Raw genomic sequence first — 21,858 nt, 5'->3', positions numbered from 1 at the left:
TCCAGAGATTTAAGATCTGTGACCCCAATTTGTCATTTTATTTTATTGTTCCAAAAATGTGGCTCGTAGACAAAAAAATAAATGTTTTAAGGAAATTTACCTGAATGACATAAAGAATGTCTAGATAATTTCTAGCTGTCAGGTAAAAACTACCCTTCAAGATGGCAGAACACATAATAGCACATGAAAAGTATGTTCACCCAATGAGTAATTTAATTAATTGAAAATATTAAATGCCAGTTTTAGTGCCAAATGTAGAAAATCTAAAGGAATGTATACTGTATTTCTGCCTTCCCTTCTACTAATATGGTAGGTTTCCAATGCTGGAAATCTTTAAGGTCCTCCATTCATGTACGCCAGCCCCATCTTTCATGAGGTTTTTCCTAAGACTTGTCATTATCAGATGCTTCACAAGCTGACACTGACAGTTCCCTAGGAAATACTTGTGTCTTCCTGCTTCATCAGATGTATTATTTCATTGTACATACGGTGAGGAGCATCCAGACCCCAGATGAAATCCACGTGAGCCCATTCAGGAATGTTCTTATGGTAGATGATGTTGGTCGCCTCGGAGAGCAGTATTCTCACGTCTTCTGGATTTGAAAGCCAGTCCTGACCCCCAGTCCACATTGCTGTAGGGACCGTCATGTCTCTAACTTTGTACCTTGCAGGAGCTGTCTAGAATAAAGGAATAGTTTTTAACTGTAGGTAACATTTGGACTTCCAGACTCATAATTTACTTTTCTAATAAACACAGTAAATATGCCTTGTGTTGTAATGAAAGGTGCGTGGGCACTAAAGCCATATAGAACTGCATTAAGAGTTTCTGCTCCAACCTCTACTTGAAGGAAAAAAATTGACTTAGCCTCACTGAACCTCAGTTTCTTCATCTGCGAAATGGGGATGATATCTGAAATAATTTACTAGATTAAATGAGAAAACATCTCAATTGCCTAGCACTTTAGGCGTTACATGTTCAATTCTTTTCCTTCCTATTAATAAATATTTAACACACAAAGTGCCTTTTAAAAGTTAACGCTCCTATCTTTTTCAAAGATAATTTCACAAAGTTTCATGAGGCCAGATTTGGAGATACTCTACAGAGAAAGGCAAGAGGATGGAACCTACTGAAAAGGACTTGGGTGTTCACAGGGGTTTTCTGTCCTAACAGAAAGCCCTTGGGGCACACCCAGCTTGACTGTGTCTCCAGAAACATGGGGAAGTCAATGGCACTGGAACTCAGGGAGTTGGATCAAGAGGAGATAAAAATTAGATTCGGAGTCCAGTCCCACATCACCCAAAGAAGGTTATCTAGGATTCCTAATTCTTGAGAACTTCCCTTATTCAAACAGATCTGCTAGATCAAGTTGGCTGACTGAGAGCCCTTGAGGTTAACCAACACTCAGAACTTTGAACAGACATGTCGAGGTCCACTTCTCACTCAGAAAATCCACCTGGAAGCCGGGGTTCCAATCCCGGCAGTCCTTGTTTCTCTTTGTGGCTTTTAAGAATTTGAAGTTATAGCATCTGATACTGTGAGTTATAATAAGACATATGTATGTGGTCTTCATCCACATTTGTGGTACAGAGCTCCTAATAACCCTTGGAGTTTCCTAAGTGACAGGAGCCATAAAGGTGTGTTTTGTAACGTTAATGAGGTGATTTTTTGAACAGGATGGGGGCTGAGCTCCAGAAGTGGAGCCAAGCAAGTGATTAGAGAGTTGGAAATTTCAGTCCCCTTCATGACCTCTGGAGAGGGGAGATGGGCTGGAGATTGAGTTCAATCGCCAGTGGCCAATGATTTAACCAGTTGGACCTCTCACAAAACCCCAGAAGGACAGGGTTCAGAGCCTCCAGGTTGGTGAACACGTGCAAATGTGGGGAGAGTGGCCCCATGGAGAAGACATGGAAGCTCTGCTCCCCTTCCCTTGCTCAGTGCATCTCTTTTATCTGGCTGATCCTGAGTTATATCCTTTTATAATAAACCAATAATCTAGTAAGTAAAGTGTTCCTCTGAGCCAATCTAGCAAATTAATCAAACCTCAGCCTGAGAAGGGGGTCATGGGAACCTCTGAATTATAGCCAGTGGGTCAGACACACAGGTGACAGCCTGGGCTTGCGATTGGCATCCGAACTGGAGGATAGTCCCGTGGGCCCGAGCCCTCAACCTGTGGAATCTGATGTTATCTCTGGGTAGACAGTGTCAGAATTGAGTTAAACTCTAAGTCACCCACCTGGTGTTGGAGAATTGCTTGTTCATGTGGAGAAACTCCCCTCCACACACATATACTGGAATTTGGTGGTCAGAGTAGAGTAACTTAGATACGAAGTTTTTTATAGAGTAACTTAGATACGAAAGGTTGGAATATTCGATGGAGCCTGTAATATGTTTTTCTCATCTAACAGGTGAAAAGACTGAACTGAATGTCAGGTGTAGCTCTAAGGCTCTGTGAGTCTATGACACCTTTTTGCATGTGTGTTTTCTCTTTCTTTCCATGACCATTTTCTGGCACCTGCTCTGCACAAGTCACTTTCTCTCTAACTCATGACCTTAAATGTTAATAAATTAAATCTTATCTTGGAGCTAAGATGCTTTCTCTAAAGATATATTTTAGGAAACAATGAAGAAGGATCTTAAAAATGTAGCTGGTACCTGTGATTGAGGGTTTGCTATTCAGGGGCATGACAGTGGTCTGTCCAATTTCTGAGACTTTTATATCTAGATATACAGAAGTACATCTACAGAAGTGGATGTTAAGTGTGATATGAGACTCTCAAAGATTAGCCTGTGTGTGTTTTCTGCTCTCTCGAGCTTTATGTGTGTAGTCAATATTTGCTTACATTCTCACACAAGCTAACCAATAATTTCAGTGAAGGTTTTATGCTTAGAAAAGTTTAACACTCATTTCTAATTCTCCATAACTTTTGTTTTAAATTTTATTCCACAACATTGATTACACACATAGATTTTCTTGGGTAATATTGTTTTATATTTTTCACTTGCAAATTACAGATTCATTAAAAGTGTGACCAGGGAGAACTCTTACATGTAATCTAGTCCAGTAATTTTTATTTTAAAGAGAAAGAGATTGAGCCCTGAAGAATCAAAGCAGCCTAGCCATGATCATACAAATTTGTAGTGCAGAGGCAAAACTAATAGAGTAATTCTCACTTGTCATTAATACTCTTTTTACTGTACCATGAGCCAACCTCACCCCTGCCATCCGCATTTGTGGTTTTCTTCTGTTGTTTTTGTTGTTTTTAATCTTGAAATATCCTCTAGCAGCCACCATAGACTACACCCTTCCCTTCACTAAGTCTACGCATCTTGCTCCTAAGAAGCCCCGTGCCTTGTTCATGGAGGCAGCCTCATCAAAAAAGTTCTCCTACTGCATTATAAAAGTGGTTCTCTTTAACCCTTAAAAGTCTCTTAGCTGGGCTTCCCTGGCAGCTCAGTGGTTGGGAATCTGCCTGCTAAGGCAGGGGACACAGGTTCAAGCCCTGGTCCGGGAAGATCCCACATGCCGTGGAGCAACTAAGCCTGTGCACCACAACTGCTGAGCCTGCCCACCACAACTACTGAGCCTGCGCACCTAGAGCCCGTGATCCGCAACAAGAGAAGCCACCGCAGTGAGAAGCCCACGCACCGCAACAAAGAGTAGCTCCTGCTCATCTCAACTAGAGAAAGCCCTCGAAGAGCAACAAAGACCCAACACAGCCAAAAAAAAAAAAAGTCTCTTGGCTAAGCTTTGAACTTTTCCATTTTCAAATGAAGTCGAACCAGAACTAATTACTTTTTACTTGAATTCTTTCTTTTTCATATTCTTTTCCATTGTATTCCCTGTGCTGTATAGTAGGACACGTTGTTTATCCATGCTATATATAATAGTTTGCATCTGCTAATCCCAAACTCCCAATCTATCCCTCCCCCATCCCCTTCCCCCCTTGGCAACTACAAGTCTGTTCTCTATGTCTGTGAGTCTGTTTCATAGATAAGTTCATTTGTGTCATATTTTAGATTCCACATATAAGTGATATCATATGGTGTTTGTCTTTCTCTTTCTGACGTACTTCACTTAGTATGATAATCTCTATTGTCCATCCATGTTGCTGCAAATGGTATTAGTTCATTCTTTTTTATGCCTGAGTAGTATTCCATTCTACTTGAATTCTTGTATTTTATTCCTATTTCTAGGATAAACGGCCAGTATAACTTCCCTCTCACACATTTCAAAAGGATATATTTTCAGCAGATGGTATTTGCTTTTGTTACCTGATTTCCTTTTTCCAGATTCTTGGTCTCACTACCCCAGTCAAATGCCTGAAGTTCCCCAGAATTCACTGCCTAAAAGGAAACAAAAATTTACAAGACATTCAAATGTGTCACGGGAGAACGGTGGGAGGAGGGGTGAAAATGTGCTACCAAGTCTGCAATTGTGAGGGAAGCAGAGAACAAAGGCTGAGGCTGCTCTACGGTTCAACTTTAGGATAATCTTCGGGAGAGTGTAAAGGCAAGAATAAGGTCCTTTCAGGGAGAAAAATGTGCTATAGAAATACTTGACCACCATATTATACAACTCCAAAAAGTGTATCCCCATTGTAGTCTATGTAGGGGGATATCCTGCACAACTCTGTAGGCTACAATAGGAGAGCAACCCCTAGAATTGTGCAACGTGGTGATTCTGGGAGAAGATGACCAACATTTAATCCAGTGCAGAATTCTTGTTTGGTTTTGATTATAAAATCTCTCTCTCTCTCTCTCTCTCTCTGTGTGTGTGTGTGTCTCTCTCTCTCTCTCTCTCTGTCTCTTTCTCTCTCTTTCACACACGTACTAAAACATAACAACGACATTTGAAGAAAAATTTGACTAGGTTCTAAGTTGTTAGAAAAACAGATAGGACCAATATTTATGATTCATAGGTGTCATCATCACTATGAAAACTTTTTGCTCGAGTTAAAAGTCTCCCACTTCTTTTTTTAACAAAGTTGTAGTTTTAGTAGGCGAGAATCTAAGGTTAGTGATGCTTAGCTCTCTGTCCTATGTACATTCTTATTTCCACAGCCAATTGGGGTCACTCTATAGTATCATCTATAATGAGCAATATTAGGTTCAGTGCTTCATCACATGTGAAAGAATAATTAGCAGTCACATTGAACTAATTCTGAAGGAACCCACCACACAGCGCCTAGAGACAGTTCCTGTGACTGGTAATCAGGACATTCCCTCCTGTGACCTCAGGTGAAATCTGCGGCACAAAGGACTCCTGTGAAAATCTCCTTGGGTAATTAGGTCCACATTTGCATTTTTATGACTACTTGGCCACACTGTCTTGCTGGAAGAGTCGAAAGGAGAATGTGGAAACGTGATCTCCAGCCTCATCTTTGAGATGGCTAAAGACTGAGAAAGGTCTCACTTGAACCATCTGAATTCACACTTTTAAGGTCCACTAGAGATGTCCTAGGGCCAATCCTTTCCTCCCATATCCTGAAAAGTTTCAGTGTTCTAGATCAAGTTCACAGTTGAAAAAGCGTTGACAGAATCACAAGTCATCTTGGAATAAATGTGAAATAACCCCTGGGCTGTCCAAAGGGCCTCCTCTAACTATTCCAGGCAAACTGCACAAAGACCCTTAACAAAGACCACAAATTCAGCATCCTTACCTGGCTCCAGTGCAGGATATTTTGCACAGATGTTCCAGCAGGTGTGTGAGCGACATATACATTTGCTCAGCTCTGTAATAAAGCATGAGTAGTTTGTGGGACGTGGAAAAACTCACAAGATGTGCACCTTGTCAAGACCAAATCTACAGGTTATCAGACTAAGAAATGGGAACATCATTAAAGTATCAGCAGTTATCTATGAAACAGGAATATACACATGCACATAAGTAAAAAAATGCCACTAAATGTATCCTATATTCTTCATCAGAGAAAAGCTTCTCATTAGACATCTTGACTTCGTCTTTTAAAAAACTTCCTTAGAGTAATTAAAGATGAAGGCTCAGGAGCTGGGCCTGTATTCAAACCTCACCTCTGCTATATAACTTTTAGGTGAAATTGGGAACATTACTTAATCCACTAAGTCTAATCTATAAAGTGGGAATATTGATAATACCTGTGTCATAGGGTTGTTACGGGGACTAACAGCCTGGCATATAATAAAATGCTTATCAAAAGGTAGCTATTAATCATATCATTAATTAAAAAAAAATCCTCAGGAATTAAAAACATGCTCCTCCAGCTGTTGGCAGATAGCTCCCTCGCTGTCTGGTGTCCTTGGGGGTATTCCTCCCTCTGCAGAGAGCTGCTCTGCCCAATATCTCCCGATTACTGGTGTTGTCTGCATTAAATGACTAGTTGATATGGGGGTATAAAGACCCAGCCCTCTGATGCTAACTTGGGACAATTCTGAAAGGTCATCCCATTTTCACAGGTCCCTAGAGGATCAACTGAGATTCCCACTGGGACTGCATCACAGCTGGACTTTTTTTTAATCCACCAAATCCTGTTTCCTTCCCTTCTCTAGATGTTATCCCAAGGACCTAACCCCAAATCATTCTGCACATGAATCTCCATCTCACAGTATGCTTCCTGGGGAACCCACTGTCACACTCACCAAGTCATAGCTATGCCTTAGCCAAACCGAAACTCCCAGACAGCCTATCACAGGACTTAAGCTACAAACTGGAAGCACCCGGGTAGAAAGAAAAAGTAGGTGACGCATGGCAGTTTTCTCTTTTGACTTCTGGGTTCTAATCATATTTTTTTGCATCTGTTGATTCACTGTAGTAAAGCTGCTTTCAGACCTCTTCGATCTTTAATCTATGAAGTTAATGTGTAGTCATGCCCTTGTGTTAACCGTGACTCAGACCATGTTGAAGCATTTTCCACATATTATTACGATTTGAAGAAAACGGAGTTTCTTGGAGTATCGTTTCTCTAAGTCTTCCCTGGCATTAGCTCACCCTCAAGGAGTGAGACTAATAACTCCTCACTTTGCTTTGGGACAGTGAGAATTCACTAGGCTCTCACTTACCATGTTCATGTTGTTCGTGTTAAATCCTCCCAGGAGTAACATGATGTTGCTACAGATCTGATCAATAATCACCTGGCCGCAAAGGTAAATAACAAACAGTCTGAGAAATCTGGTCTGGTAGAGAAATTCTTTTTTACCAAACAATCCCTGTAAAAATATGAAATGGAATAGTCATTACATTACAGTCAAAAGAAGTGTCTCTAATGTAAAAGTGTATGTCTTAGCAAATGGGTTGGAAAACTCTTGTGCATAGACAAGGAATTTTCTGAGGAGTCACACACCTTGATCATCACATCTGGCAGCAACAAAAATTTGGCCCCAGGGCTTTTTGCATGTTTAACAGTAGCTATGGGTGCTAAAGCAAAATACATTCTTATTTTCTGAGCCAGCTCTGGCATGGTGGAAAATGCAATAAAGCCTGCAAAAGAGAAATATGTCAGCATGGATATTGAATATCCTAGAACTAATAAAGTGTTTATTTTACTTTTATCAAGATATTTCAGCAATTACATGTGACTGTGTTTTAGCTCTCCTGTGAAATTATAAGTTCCTTGACAGGGAAAAGCAACAGCAGCAACAAATGCTCTGTGTTCCCTCTGACATTTAGATACTTGTTGCCCAGTACTAGGTTCTCAGTGAATTATTAAATTAAATTAGTGAGTCCAATAACATGGACTTTGAGAGGTAACTATATGTTAGACACTTTGCAGGAGACTTTCTCGGTTCTTGTTTAATTCTCAGATTCTTGGGGGTATTTTTTTTTTTGCGGTACGCGGGCCTCTCACTGTTGTGGCCTCTCCCGTTGCGGAGCACAGGCTCCGGACGCGCAGGCCCAGCGGCCATGGCTCACGGGCCCAGCCGCTCCGCAGCATGTGGGATCTTCCCGGACCGGGGCACGAACCCGTGTCCCCTGCATCAGCAGGCGGACTCTCAACCACTGCGCCACCAGGGAAGCCCCTTGGGGGTATTTTTAATAAATCTTTACAGTGAGAGAAATCGAGAGTTAAAGAAATAGTCTTGTTTATTGATAAGAAGCACGTTCTGTAACGTAATGGGTGTTGAGATAGCAGAGTTTTGCTTGTTTTTCTGGATCTCTAACTTTTCCGGAACCCAAATTGGAACATAATCTAGTGGACAAGTTGTCTAATGAACTGGATTCCAACTCTTATTTCTGCCATAGACTAGGTATGGGACACTGGTTAAGTCTAGGTATAGGTTTCTATACCTGTAAAATAGAGACTAATTCTCCCAATTACAAAGGGACAATCTCTTTGGAGCCTTTGGGAGGAAAAGGCTATCATATACAGCCAGGGCATGCCCACTATATTTGAAATACTATGTGTCTATTTCGAAAGAGCCTGTATACTCTCTGTTTAAGCTGATATTTGCAGGTTGTGGAGAAGGGTGGGCAGAGAAAAACTAGAATCCCGTGACCCTGAAGCGGATAAGGCCAGATCAGAGAGAAGTGTGCGATGCCTGATCCCAGGCTTGGCTGTGCGCCATTTGCTCACATTTCTTCTGAGTATACAAACCTGATTTTTTTGGAACCTACCCATGGTGGTACCCTGTGAATAGCCGACATAATAGATATTTTCCTGGCCCGTTTTCTGCAAAATAAAGTCTATGACTGCAGGAAGGTCAAACCTAGCCATCTCATCATAACTACAAGGGGAAAAGACAAAGTTATATGAAAAATTATAATCAGAACAAACAAAAGCAGCCCCCGTGGTTTACAAACAATGCCTTGAATTGTTGACCCCATCAGCTTGTCACTGTGCCCCTTACAAGACTCAGAATGGTCTTGTTTCAAACCTGTGATGCATGGGTGCCTCTGGGGTCACAGGCTGTTAGCAGACTGTTGTTTTCTCTAGGTATTATCATAGAGAAATAACCATCTTAATGAACATTTAGTAAGCATAAGCTCCACCTGCTGGTGGAGGTGTCCTCTTATTCTATTAGCAGAACAGCACAGGGCCATTCAGATTCTTTACATGAAAAGTATTAAAGATGCTGCAGGGGCCTTTCTCTGGTGAAATGGATAAAGAGAAAGTTGAATATCAATAGTTAATTTAAATAAAAACACTAAAAAACTTTTGTAAGAGTGTGAGAGATGTGTTAATCAAATTGATGGTCCCTAAGGCTTATTAGTTCCTCGTATATTTTTAATACTGCCTGGCCTCGTCTCCTTCTGGGGGTACTAGTCCTTTCCTTGTCATCACTCAGGGAAGAGTCAGTCCCAGGATATTCATCTGAAAGGAAAGGAACCTACACTTCTCCCATTGCAGTCTCAATCACCTAACACCAACCACTATTCTCATCCCATTCACCAGACTAGCCTTCTACTTGGGGAACCCGATTTACATAATCCAAAGAATCACTAGTCAGTTAAGCCAATTGGGAGATATTATGTTGGGATACTGATGAGCCAACCAAAGTAAAGTATCTACATACCAGAAGCCATAATTCTTTTTTTTTTAACATCTTTATTGGAGTATAATTGCTTTACAATGGTGTGTTAGTTTCTGCTTTATAACAAAGTGAATCAGTTATACATATACATATATCCCCATATCTCCTCCCTCTTGCATCTCCCTCCCTCCCACCTCCCTATCCCACCCCTCTAGGTGGTCACAAAGCATCGAGCTGATCTCCCTGTGCTATGCGGCTGCTTCCCACTAGCTATCTATTTTACGTTTGGTAGTGTATATATGTCCGTGCCACTCTCTCACTTTGTCCCAGCTTACACTTCCCCCTCCCCATATCCTCAAGTCCATGCTCTAGTAGGTCTGTGTCTTTATTCCCGTCTTACCCCTAGGTTCTTCACGACATTCTTTCTTTTTTCTTAGATTCCATATATATGTGTTAGCATATGGTATTTGTCTTTCTCCTTCTGACTTACTTCACTCTGTATGACAGACTCTAGGTCTATCCACCTCACTACAAATAGCTCAATTTCATTTCTTTTTATCAGAAGCCATAATTCTTTACCCAGTTCTCCCAAAGACATCCATGTCCACCTCCACTCTCAAGATTTTCATATACCTGAAAGCCCAGAACTCATCTTGGTCTACGGAGAGGGTCTTGTGTTTCCGAGACCAGGTGTTTCCCCTGCTGTTCCCTAGCCACACATCAAAACCCGCATCTGCCAGAATGAAGCCCAGGCTGTTGTTGGGCAGGTTGGAAATCCAGCTGCTAGCATCTCCAAGCAGGCCATGCTGCAGTAACACCACAGGCCTGGGACCTACAAAGAAGTGAATTTCAACAGCGTGAAATATTCTACGCCTTTCTCGTTATCCCTTAAGGTGCGAAAGATTTCAAGTTAGACAAACCTGTGTTCGAATCTTGATTCATCTGCTTGCTAGCTTGATTATCTTGGCCAGTTACTTAACCTTTCTGTGCCTTGATTGCCTCGTGAAAAAAATAGTATTTTTGTTATGATTAAATAAAATAATACACAAGAAGCAGATGGCACAACGTATGGACACCAAGGGGGGAAGCGGGGGTGGGAGTGGTGGTGGTGGTGGTGGTGGGATGAATTGGGATATTGGGATTGATGTATATACACTAACATGTATAAGATAGATAAGTAATAAGAACCTGCTGTATAAAAAATAATAAAATTCAAAAAAAAAAGAAGCAGATGGCACAATGCCTGGCACAGAGAAAGAATCAATAAAGTTTGGCCTCTATTGGTGCTTTTGTGTAGTTATTATTATTACTAGACATGTCTGGGATCAGAGAAAATTGGAAGTGTCCCAGGAGGTAGTATAATATAATGATTAAGATAATTATATATAATAATCATAGCTACTATATATTAATAAAAAGAAATTATGTTATTATATATTAATATATTATTTATATATTATAGAATTATACATGAATATACGTGTATATATTAATGTTACAATGTAAATAATATATACTATATAACATTTCTATTAACATAAAATTAATATACAATATAAAATTAATATATATTATATAGTATTATAGAGTATATATACTTATTGACATACTGTTAATATACACACATATATACACACTTATAAAAATACATATATACACAAATATATTTAATATATTATATATTTGCTATATTAATAATAAATAAACATATATTATATATAATTATTAATATTGCCATATATACACAGATATGTGTATATATATGTGTGTGTATATATATTACCACATATATACATATATCTGTGTATATATGTTAATATTACCATATATATACATATATATGTGTTTGAGTGTATACATATATATGTGTGTGTATATATATATGTATATATATGTAATGGTTTGATGATTACAGGCCCTCATGTGAAAAGGACCCACAAGCCAACCTGATAAAATAAAAGTTTAAAAAGTATTGTTTTTTTTTTTAATTATTTATTTTGTTTTTGGCTGTGTTGAGTCTTCATTGCCGCACATGGGCTTTCTCTAGTTGCGGCGAGTTGGGACTACTCTTTGTTGTGACGTGCAGGCTTCAAACTGCGGTGGCTTCTCTTGTTGCAGAGCACGGGCTCTAGGCACAAGGGCTTCAGTAGTTGTGGCTCGCAGGCTCAGTAGCTGTGGCTCACAGGCTCTAGAGCACAGGCTCAGTAGTTGTGGCGCATAGGCTTAGTTGCTCCGCGGCATGTGGTATCTTCCAGGACCAGAGCTCAAACCCATGTCCCCTGCATTGGCAGGAGGATTCTTAACCACTGCGACACCAGGCAAGTACCTAAAAAGTCTTTTGTCACAAGCTTATAGACATCTTTCAGTTGTTTTCAGGATGAATTTCACTGGCCCTCTTTTTTTTTTAACATCTTTATTGGAGTATAATTGCTTTACAATGTTGTGTTAGTTCCTGCTATATAACAGAGTGAATCAGCTATACATATATCCCCATATCCCCTCCCTCTTGCGTCTTCCTCCAACCCTCCCTATCCCACCCCTCTAGGTGGTCACAAAGCACCGAGCTGATCTCCCTGTGCTATGTGGCTGCTTCCCACTAGCTATCTAGTTTACATTTGGTAGTATATATATGTCCATGTCACTCTCTCACTTCGTGCCAGCTTACACTTGCCCTTTCCCATGCCCTCAATTCCATTCTCTACATCTGTGTCTTTATTCCTGTCCCACCCCTAGGTTCTTTAGAACCTTTTTTTTTTTTTTTTTTAGATTCCATATATATGTGTTAGCATATGGTATTTGTTTTTCTCTTTCTGATTTACTTCACTCTGTACGAAAGTCTCTAGGTCCATCCACCTCACTACATAAAACTCAAGTTCGTTTCTTTTTATAGCTGAGTAATATTCCATTGTATGTATGTGAACATCTTCTTTATCCATTCATCTGTTGATGGACACTTAGGTTGCTTCCATGTCCTGGCTATTGTAAATAGTGCTGCAATGAACACTGTGGTACATGACTCTTTTTTTTTTTTTTTTTTTTGTGGTACGCGGGCCTCTCACTGTTGTGGCCTCTTCCATTGTGCAGCACAGGCTCCAGACGTGCAGGCTCAGCAGCCATGGCTCATGGGCCTAGTTGCTCCGCGGCATGTGGGATCTTCCCAGACCGGGGCACGAACCCATGTCCCCTGCATCGGCAGGCGGACTCTCAACCACTGCACCACCAGGGAAGCCCCATGACTCTTTTTGAATTATGGTTTTCTCAGGGTATATGCCCAGTAGTGGGATTTCTGGGTCATATGGTAGTTCTATTTTTAGTTTTTTAAGGAACCTCCGTACTGTTCTCCATAGTGGCTGTATCAATTTACATTCCTACCAGCAGTGCAAGAGGGTTCCCTTTTCTCCACACCCTCTCCAGCATTTATTGTTTGTAGATTTTTTGATGATGGCCACTCTGACCTGTGTGAGGTGATACCTCATTGTAGTTTTGACTTGCATATCTCCAACGATTAGTGATGTTGAGCATCTTTTCATGTATTTGTTGGCCATCTGTATGTCTTCTTTGGAGAAATGTCTATTTAGGTCTTCTTCCCATTTTTGGATTGGGTTGTTTGTTTTTTGATATGGAGCTGCATGAGCTGCTTGTATATTTTGGAGATTAATCCTTTGTCAGTTGTTTTTTTTGCAAATATTTTCTCCCATTCTGGGGGTTGTCTTTTATTCTTCTTTATGGTTTCCTTTGCTGTGCAAAAGCTTTTAAGTTTCATTAGGTCCCATTTGTTTATTTTTGTCTGTATTTCCATTTCTCTAGGAGGTGGGTCAAAAAGAATCTTGCTGTGATTTATGTCATAGAGTGTTCTGCCTATGTTTTCCTCTAAGAGTTTTATAGTGTCTGGCCTTACATTTAGGTCTTTAATCCATTTTGAGTTTATTTTTGTGTATGGTGTTAGGGAGTATTCTAATTTCATTCTTTTACATGTAGCTGTCCAGTTTTTCCAGCACCACTTATTGAAATGGCTGCCTTTTCTCCATTGTATATTCTTGCCTCCTTTATCAAAGATAAGGTGACCATATGTGTGTGGGTTTTTCTCTGGGCTTTCTATCTTGATCCACTGATCTGTATTTCTGTTTTTGTACTAGTACCATACTGTCTTGATTACTGTAGCTTCACATTATGGTCTGAAGTCAGGGAGCCTGATTCCTCCAGCTCTGTTTTTCTTTCTCAATTGCTTTGGCTATTCGTGGTCTTTTGTGTTTCCATACAAATTGTGAAATTTTTTGTTCTAGTTCTGTGAAAAATGCCATTGGTAGTTTGATAGGGATTGAGTTGAACCTGTAGATTGCTTTGGGAAGTATAGTCATTTTCACAATGTTGATTCTTCAAATCCAAGAATATGGTATATCTATCCATCTGTTTCTATCTTCTTTAATTTCTTTCATCAGTGTCTTATAGTTTTCTACATACAGGTCTTTTGTCTCCTTCAGTAGGTAGGTATTTTATTTTTTTTGTTGCAATAGTAAATGGGAGTGTTTCCTTAATTTCTCTTTCAGATTTTTCATCATTAGTGTATAGGAATGCAAGAGATTTCTCTGCATTAATTTTGTATCCTGCTACTTTACCAAATTCATTGATTAGGTCTAGTAGTTTTCTGGTAGAGTCTTTAGGATTCTCTATGTATAGTATCATGTCATCTGCAAACAGTGACAGCTTTACTTCTTCTTTTCCGATTTGGAGTCCCTTTATTTCTTTTTATTCTCTGATTGCTGTGGCTAAAACCTCCAAAACTATGTTGAATAAGAGTGGTGAGAGTGGGCAGCCATGTCTTGTTCCTGATCTTAGTGGAAAGTGTTTCAGTTTTTCACCACTGAGAACGATGTTGGCTGTGGGTTTGTCAGATATGGCCTTTATCATGCTGAGGTAAGTTCCCTTTACGCCTACTTTTGGAGAGTTTTTATCATAAATGGGTACTGAATTTTGTCAAAAGCTTTTTCTGCATTTATTGAGATGATATATGGTTTTTATCCTTCACTTTGTTAATATGGTGTATCACATTGATTGATTTGCATATATTGAAGAATCCTTGCATTCCTGGGAGAAACCCCACTTGATCATGATGTATGATCCTTTTAATGTGCTGTTGGATTCTGTTTGCTAGTATTTTGTTGAGGATTTTTGTATCTATGTTCATCAGTGATATTGGCATGTAGAAAGCTGGAGTAGCAATTCCCATATCAGATGAAATAGACTTTAAAATAAAGACTATTACAAGAGACAAAGAAAGACACTATGTAATGATCAAGGGATCAATCCAAGAAGAAGATATAGCAAATGTAAATATTTATGCACCCAACATAGGAGCACCTCAATACATAAGGCAAATGCTAACAGCCATAAAAGGGGAATCGACAGTAACACAATCATAGTAGGAGACTTTAACACCTCACTTACACCAATGGACAGATCATCCAAAATGAAAATAAATAAGGAAACACAAGCTTTAAAGGACACATTAAACAAGATGGACTTAATTGATATTTATAGTACATTCCATCCAAAAATGACAGAATACAATTTCTTCTTAAGTGCTCATGGAACATTCTCCAGGATAGATCATATCTTGGGTCACAAATCAAGCCTCGGTAAATTTAAGAAAATTCAAGTTGTATCAAGCATTTTTTCCAACCACAATGCCATGACAGTAGCTATCAATAACAGGAAAAAAAACTGTAAAAAATACAAACACATGGAGGCTAAAAATTATGCTACTAAATAACCAAGAGATCACTGAAGAAATCAAAGAGGAAATCAAAAAATACCTAGAAACAGATGACAATGGAAACACGACGACCCAAATCCTATGGAATGTAGCAAAAGCAGTTCTAAGAGGGAAGTTTATAGCAATACAATCCTACCTCAAGAAACAAGAAAAATCTCAAGTAAACAACCTAACCTTATACCTAAAGCAATTAGAGAAAGAAGAGCAAAAAAAAACCCCCAAAGTCAGCAGAAGAAAAGAAATAATAAAAATCAGATCAGAAATAAATGAAAAAGAAATGAAGGAAATTATAGCAAAGATCAATAAAACTAAAAGCTGGTTCTTTGAGAAGATAAACAAAATTGATAAACCATTAGCCAGATTCATCAAGAAAAAAAGGGAAAAGACTCAAATCAACAGAATTAGAAATGAAAAAGGAGAAGTAACAACTGACACTGCAGAAATACAAAGGATCATGAGAGATTACTACAAGCAACTCTATGCCAATAAAATGGACAACCTGGAAGAAATGGACAAATTCTTAGAAAAGCACAACCTTCCAAGACTGAACCAGGAAGAAATAGAAAATATAAACAGACCAATCACCAGCACTGAAATTGAAACTGTGATTAAAAATCTTCCAACAAACAAAAGCCCAGGACCAGATGGCTTCACAGGCAAATTCTATCAAACATTTAGAGAAGAGATAACACCCATCCTTCTCAAACTCTTCCAAAATATTGCAGAGGGAGGAACACTACCACACTCATTCTACGAGGCCCCCATCACCCTGATACCAAAACCAGACAAAGATGTCACAAAAAAAGAAAACATTGGCCCTCTTTTTGAAGAGATGGTTAGAAATCTTTTTTTCCTTCATGGTTGGGAGATTTCTTCCTCAAAGAGGCCAACGGGTGCTGCAAGAACAACATCAGACACTAGAGGGGAGTATTTGGCACCGACTGGACCTTAAAGGCTGATATCTTGAACTCCAATCGCCTGGGCAATGAGTGAACAGTCTAAATAAACAGGACGTGAGAAAACAAAACTCCTTCCATGAATAGGCGCTGCAGGTGACCCCTAAGCTTATGAACTGCCACAGTCTTCCGATTTGTGGAGCTTAGTGAGAAAGTTCTCTCTGTGTCTCCAGGCTATCCATGTACTTATATAAAATTCATTCATTCATTCCACATATATTTATTGGCACCTGCAATGTGCTTGGCACTCTTTTAGGTACTTTTTATAGCCTTGAACAAAATCGATAAATTTTCTGTGCCTTCTGAGTTTACATTCTGGTTGGGAGAGACAGATAATAAACAAACAAGCAAATATCTATCATATCAGTGGTGCTATAAGGAAAATTAAGCAGGATTAGGGGCTAAATTTCAGTAGTTGGCAAGGGCTTACAATTTTGAATAGGGTGGTCGAAGGAAGAATGGGAAAGAGAAGGCCTGAAAGAGGGGCCAAGGCAAACTGTGTGGATATCTGATGAAACAGTGGTGCAAAAGGAGAACTGCAAGTTCAAAGGCACTGAGATAAGGGCATGCTGGACATATATAAGGCATGGCTGTTCAGCTGGTGTAAAAATAGCTGGTTTTCAAAAAGCTGCACAAATATAAATTGGAATAAAATAGAACCCTGCAGCTTCTTTATACCAAAGCCCAATAGCATTCACCCAGCATTTTCTGGTCCTAGGTAAGAGCATGGGCTACACTGGCTGACAAATCTTAATTTGAGTGCAGATTTTGCAGCATACTAGCAAGGACTAGCAAAGACTCTCTGGGCAAGTTACTTAACTTCTGTGAGTGGCAGTTTCTCAGTATTATTGTGAAACTTATATGAGACTAACACAAATAAAGCACTTAGCACTGTACCTGGCATACAGAAAGAGAGCAATAAAGAATTACATTATCTGTACACATGACAGATAATGTAGTTGCTGCTATAAACATAGAGCTAGAGTATTAAAAGGAATAGAGCCAAATAGAGATGAAGGTTGGGCAATAGTGTACTATTACACTTTAATAGTAATGAAGGTGAATTTCTTAAAAGCCAACAATAGCCAAAAATCCCATACAGGAAAAAAAAAAGGATTATATGGAAACATGTACCAAAAGTTTTAAATGTACACATAGTGCCCAATTCTTTAAAAGACTTTAGTGAAAAGCTGGGCAATGTCTTAAATATTCAAAGGGCTGTCTGGATGGGGAATATAGAGTGTGCTAGGGTGGGCGTCAGATGCCATGGCAGAGTCTGCATTCTTCATGAGCAAGGGTTGGCGTCATCTGCTTAAGAGATCATCAGTGGATATTCTAGAATATCTATATTGGAGGGGTTTGGGGAATGAATTAAATACTAGAAGGGATCAAGAAATGAACTTTTCTTGAAGGTGTTTTTTGAAAAGCAAACACTACGTTTATTTGAAATAATTGGGGATAGGGCAGTGGTGATGGGATCGGTGATGTAGCTGAAGGCATCTTTTGGCTGGAACAATGGGCCCAGCCTGTACCAAGAGCCCAGGCTCCCTCTACACACTCAAATCACAAGGAAGTGTTTAATGTAGGAAGGATTGCTATGTTGGGGTAACGTAGGGTGAACCATACCTGTCTTCTTAAGTTGCACTAGGCCCTGAGGAATCCTGTTAACAGAAAGGATATACCCATCTTCTGTTGCAACTTCATACTCCTCACAGGGATAACCTTTATGTTGGATGATTTCACTCTATGGAAAAAACACAATTTTTTTTTGAGTTCAGTTCTGTATGGTTATGTTCTCAATGATTATAAGGTAATTCCTTGCTTTTCACCAGCTAATTATGTTATTGTAAAAAAAATTAGCAAACCTTCTCCAGTGCTCATTTTCTTTATCTTTAATGTAGAGATTGAACTAGAAGGGTAGTTCTTAATGTGGGCTCTGGACCGAGAGCATAGCATCACTTGGGCACTTGGTAACAATAGCGAATGGTCAGTCTCCACTCAAACCTATTGAATTGGGAACTCTGGGGCTGGGGCCCAGCAATTTGTGTCTTAACAAGCTCCTTAGAAAATTCTGATGCACTCTAATATTTGAGAACCACTGGAAAAGAACACTGATTCCAAAACCTGGGTGTGTCAGAAACATCTGGGACACTTAAACATAAATATTCCTGGGCCCACTTCGGGTTAGGAATCAGGGAATTCCAGTGCAGCCAGTGGGACAGGACAGCTTATGAGAACCCCTGGTCCATGTATTCCCTAAGGTTCTTTTCAGCTCTAAAACCACAGACTCAAGAGCAGTAGAGTCATTCCTCAGTATCTGTGAGGAATTGGTTCCAAGACACCCCATAGATACCAACATCTGAGGATGGTCAAGTCCCTTACATAAAATGGGGTAGTATGTCAGTCCTCCGTATTGGCGAATTCCGCATTCACGGATATGGAGGGTTGACTGTAGTTCTTAACACTTTTAGGTTAAGGATCCCTCAGTGAATTTGAGGAAAATATAGAAATGGATATACACATGGACACACCATATACTTTCAGGGGTTTCAGATTTCCTGTTTCCTATATATGGACTCCTGGTTAAGGACCCCTGCTCCATACAGTTGTTACATACAGAAACTCTTTGTAAAATATAAAGCTGCTGGTCTTCCCTGGTGGTACAGTGGGTGAGAGTCCGCCTGCCAATGCAGGGAACATGAGTTCGTGCCCCGGTCCGGGAAGATCCCACATGCCGAGGAGCAGCTGGGCCTGTGAGCCATGGCCTCTGAGCCTGTGCATCCGGAGCCTGTGCTCCGCAACGGGAGAGGCCACAACAGTGAGAGGCCCATGTACCAGAAAAAAAATAATAATAATAAATTATATATATATATATATATATATATATATATATATAAAGCTGCTGAGATCTCCTCAGTATCCTCAGTTTCTACCTACTGTAGTTACTTAGAGAAGGAGGGAATTATTTCTATTAGCTGCTGCTTTTAAAGGAACAAAGGAGGAGAAAGCTAAATGTCCAGTGTAGTATACAAGACAAAAGGGCATAATAGTTAAGAGAAAGGCCCTGGGGTCCCACTGCTTGGGTTTTTAAATCCTGGCTCTCACACTAATGCATAAACTAACTGTGTGATCTTAGGAAATTTAGTTAACTTGTCCCTATTCCTCAGTTTATTCGTCTGTAAATTAGGTATACCAGTGGTTTATACTCCTTGGGATTATTGCAAAGAATGTAAAAAGATAATGCACATATGACAGTAACAAGATTGGCTGGCACATAGTAGGGACTCAAGGAGCATTAGCTACTACTATATTAAAAATCACCCCCACCCTCCCTTTCAAGTAACTCCTATTCACCTTTCAGAATTCAGGTTAAGAAACCTTTCTTCAGAAAAACTTTCCTAAATTCCCTAAGTCCCCCTATTTTATGTTTTCTTCTTTGATTTCACTTCTCTTGTGATTAGTTTTGAGTGATTAGGAATTGAGTGTCTGTCTTCTCTGCTGGATTGTAAACTCCATGAAATCAGGGCACTTAGATCTCTCTGTAACCTCAGTGCATAACACAGTATCAGGGCCAAATAGGTGCTCAACTAACACTAGCTAGAAAAATACCTGAATGAGGACAGTTGTATACCAAAATACAGAATAAATTATATCCATATATATTAGTACTCAGAGTCAAACCCATTCAGGCTCTGAAGCACTTTTTATTCTACTTCATTTAATTTATATGAGAGATTACAAGAATTTTCTATCTTACTTTGCCTCTCCATGTATGACTGCTAAATAGCAGAGTCCAATTCATTGGATTTTAGTCTTAGAGCTCCTGAAGCCCAAACAGTGTGTAAGTGCTGGCCACACCCAGTGGGTGAGGCCCAGGGAGATTGGCTCTACCTACAACTAAACAGATCCCCTTCACTTAACGACCTAGAGGAATTTGTATGGGAACTTCTCAGGGCCAGAAGGATGACCCTTAAGGATCTACACCAATTTGCTAAGTATCTGGACAAACCATCAAAAGACAGTCAATAGTTGGAATGGTCAAAAGAAACCTGATATTTGGCATTCATGTAGATTCAGAATATTTCTATAGCCTGTCAGAGTTTTAGAATTCATTCAAGGAGGCTTCTGTAAACAAGGTCTTAAATCTGTATAAAAGCATGTTAAATCTATGATAAACGTATGGAGCATGAACATTGCACACAATCACCTCACCCAGCTGGAGGTAGCCTCTCCTTCCCTGGGAGCGTTTATTGCATAGTTGTCACAATTATGAGCTTTGTGTTCTGGCAGACCCGGATTTAAATTCTAGCTCTACCACCTACCAGGGGTGTGGCGTGATTTGAGTTGTTTAACCTCTTTAATCTCAGTTCCTTGATTGGAAAAATGAGTATGGTCCTATCTATGGAATAGGGCAGTGAAGATAAAATCAAAAGCTTTTTCTGACCTATTGAGATGATCAAAAAAAAAAAAAAAGAGAGAGATAAAATCGAACAGTATCTCTACAGCTTTCATCACAGTGTCTGCTATAGGATAAATATTACTATATGGTGGACATTGTTAAAATTCAACTAAGAATGTGAAAGTAAGCCAAAAAGTATTCTCTGAGATACCTAGAAATTTCACTTCATTCATGAAGTTTACTCATAGGAGGACCCCTCTAGCATTCATAGGGGTCCTTTTACTTTTTGACCACAGAGTTACCAGCTCAAACCAGGATTAAATAGATTAGGGTGGCACAGGGTGTTACTAGAGGTGACTGTCCTGAGAGTATGAAAGGAGGCCTAACATCTTTCTAATGTTGGAAGAAGTAGAAAAAGAACAGAAAGCACAGACAACGTGGAAATAATCATGGGTCTGAGCTTGACCCAAGATACTGCAATGATTTAACTGCTCCTGGAATGAGCCTAAGAATTCAAGAAAAAGTTAAACTGTGTTTGAAGCTCAAAGGGATTAAGTCATTTGCCTAAGTTTACTGAAATTGTTGAAGATGAACCCATGTTTACCCACACCCAACTTAGTGTTCTTTCCAGTACAATATGTTGATTTACAACTATGTTCTACTAGCTGAAATCACCACCACATATAAATATAATATATAATGCAGATAATACAGAGACAAACAATAACATGTAAGGTACTTTGTTTCCCCCCAAGTATGGAAAATCCCAACTTACAACATTCATGAATGCTTCCGGGTCCACAGCTTTAGTTGGCATATGTCCTGAATTCACATTTCTCTGGAACAAATGCGCCACCAGAATCAGAAGCCACATCTCGTTTCTGTGTGAAACAATCCACTCTCTTGACAAGATTTTTGACATGGTCCAACATCTGCATTTATCTGTTCTTGGTAATATAACAACTGATTCTAAAGTCAGAAGAATCTGTAGGTTTAAAAACTCTTTCATATATTTTCCAGCTGTAATTTCTTCTCCAAATTCCGAAGCAAGGTAAACAAGTTTGGTTGACAGGAACAAAAGAACATAAAGTAGAATGGAAACAACATCCAGGATGTCCCAATACTATCTGGCTCCGCCCACTCCCTCAAACAACTTGGTGTGTAGAAAGAACTTTCTTTGACGCAACCTGGAGTTATGTGATGTGATACAACTCATAAAATCCCTGTTCATCATCAGGTAATATGCACCATAGGAAGCATCATTTTCTTTTTTTCCTAGTTCTTT

The 21,858-nt window shown here is 39.5% G+C and overlaps 1 protein-coding gene across 1 annotated transcript; it reads right to left on the bottom strand.

Moving 5' to 3' along the window:
- Window positions 1-432: 432 nt before the first annotated feature.
- On the bottom strand, window positions 433-21,582 carry LIPM (lipase family member M). Its single transcript, XM_029245477.1, is given in 9 exon segments — window positions 433-678; window positions 4,274-4,345; window positions 5,662-5,733; window positions 7,037-7,183; window positions 7,318-7,454; window positions 8,589-8,698; window positions 10,079-10,277; window positions 17,801-17,918; window positions 21,349-21,582. Coding segments are annotated over 9 exon segments (1,335 nt in total).
- Between the last annotated feature and the right edge of the window lie 276 nt (window positions 21,583-21,858).

This window comes from Monodon monoceros, unplaced genomic scaffold (assembly GCF_005190385.1).
Source record: "Monodon monoceros isolate NGI ecotype Baffin Bay Population unplaced genomic scaffold, NGI_Narwhal_1 Super_Scaffold_4, whole genome shotgun sequence".
NCBI lineage: Eukaryota > Metazoa > Chordata > Mammalia > Artiodactyla > Monodontidae > Monodon > Monodon monoceros.
Note: the sequence above shows the minus strand (reverse complement) of the source record. Positions and strands in the feature narration are given on the sequence as shown.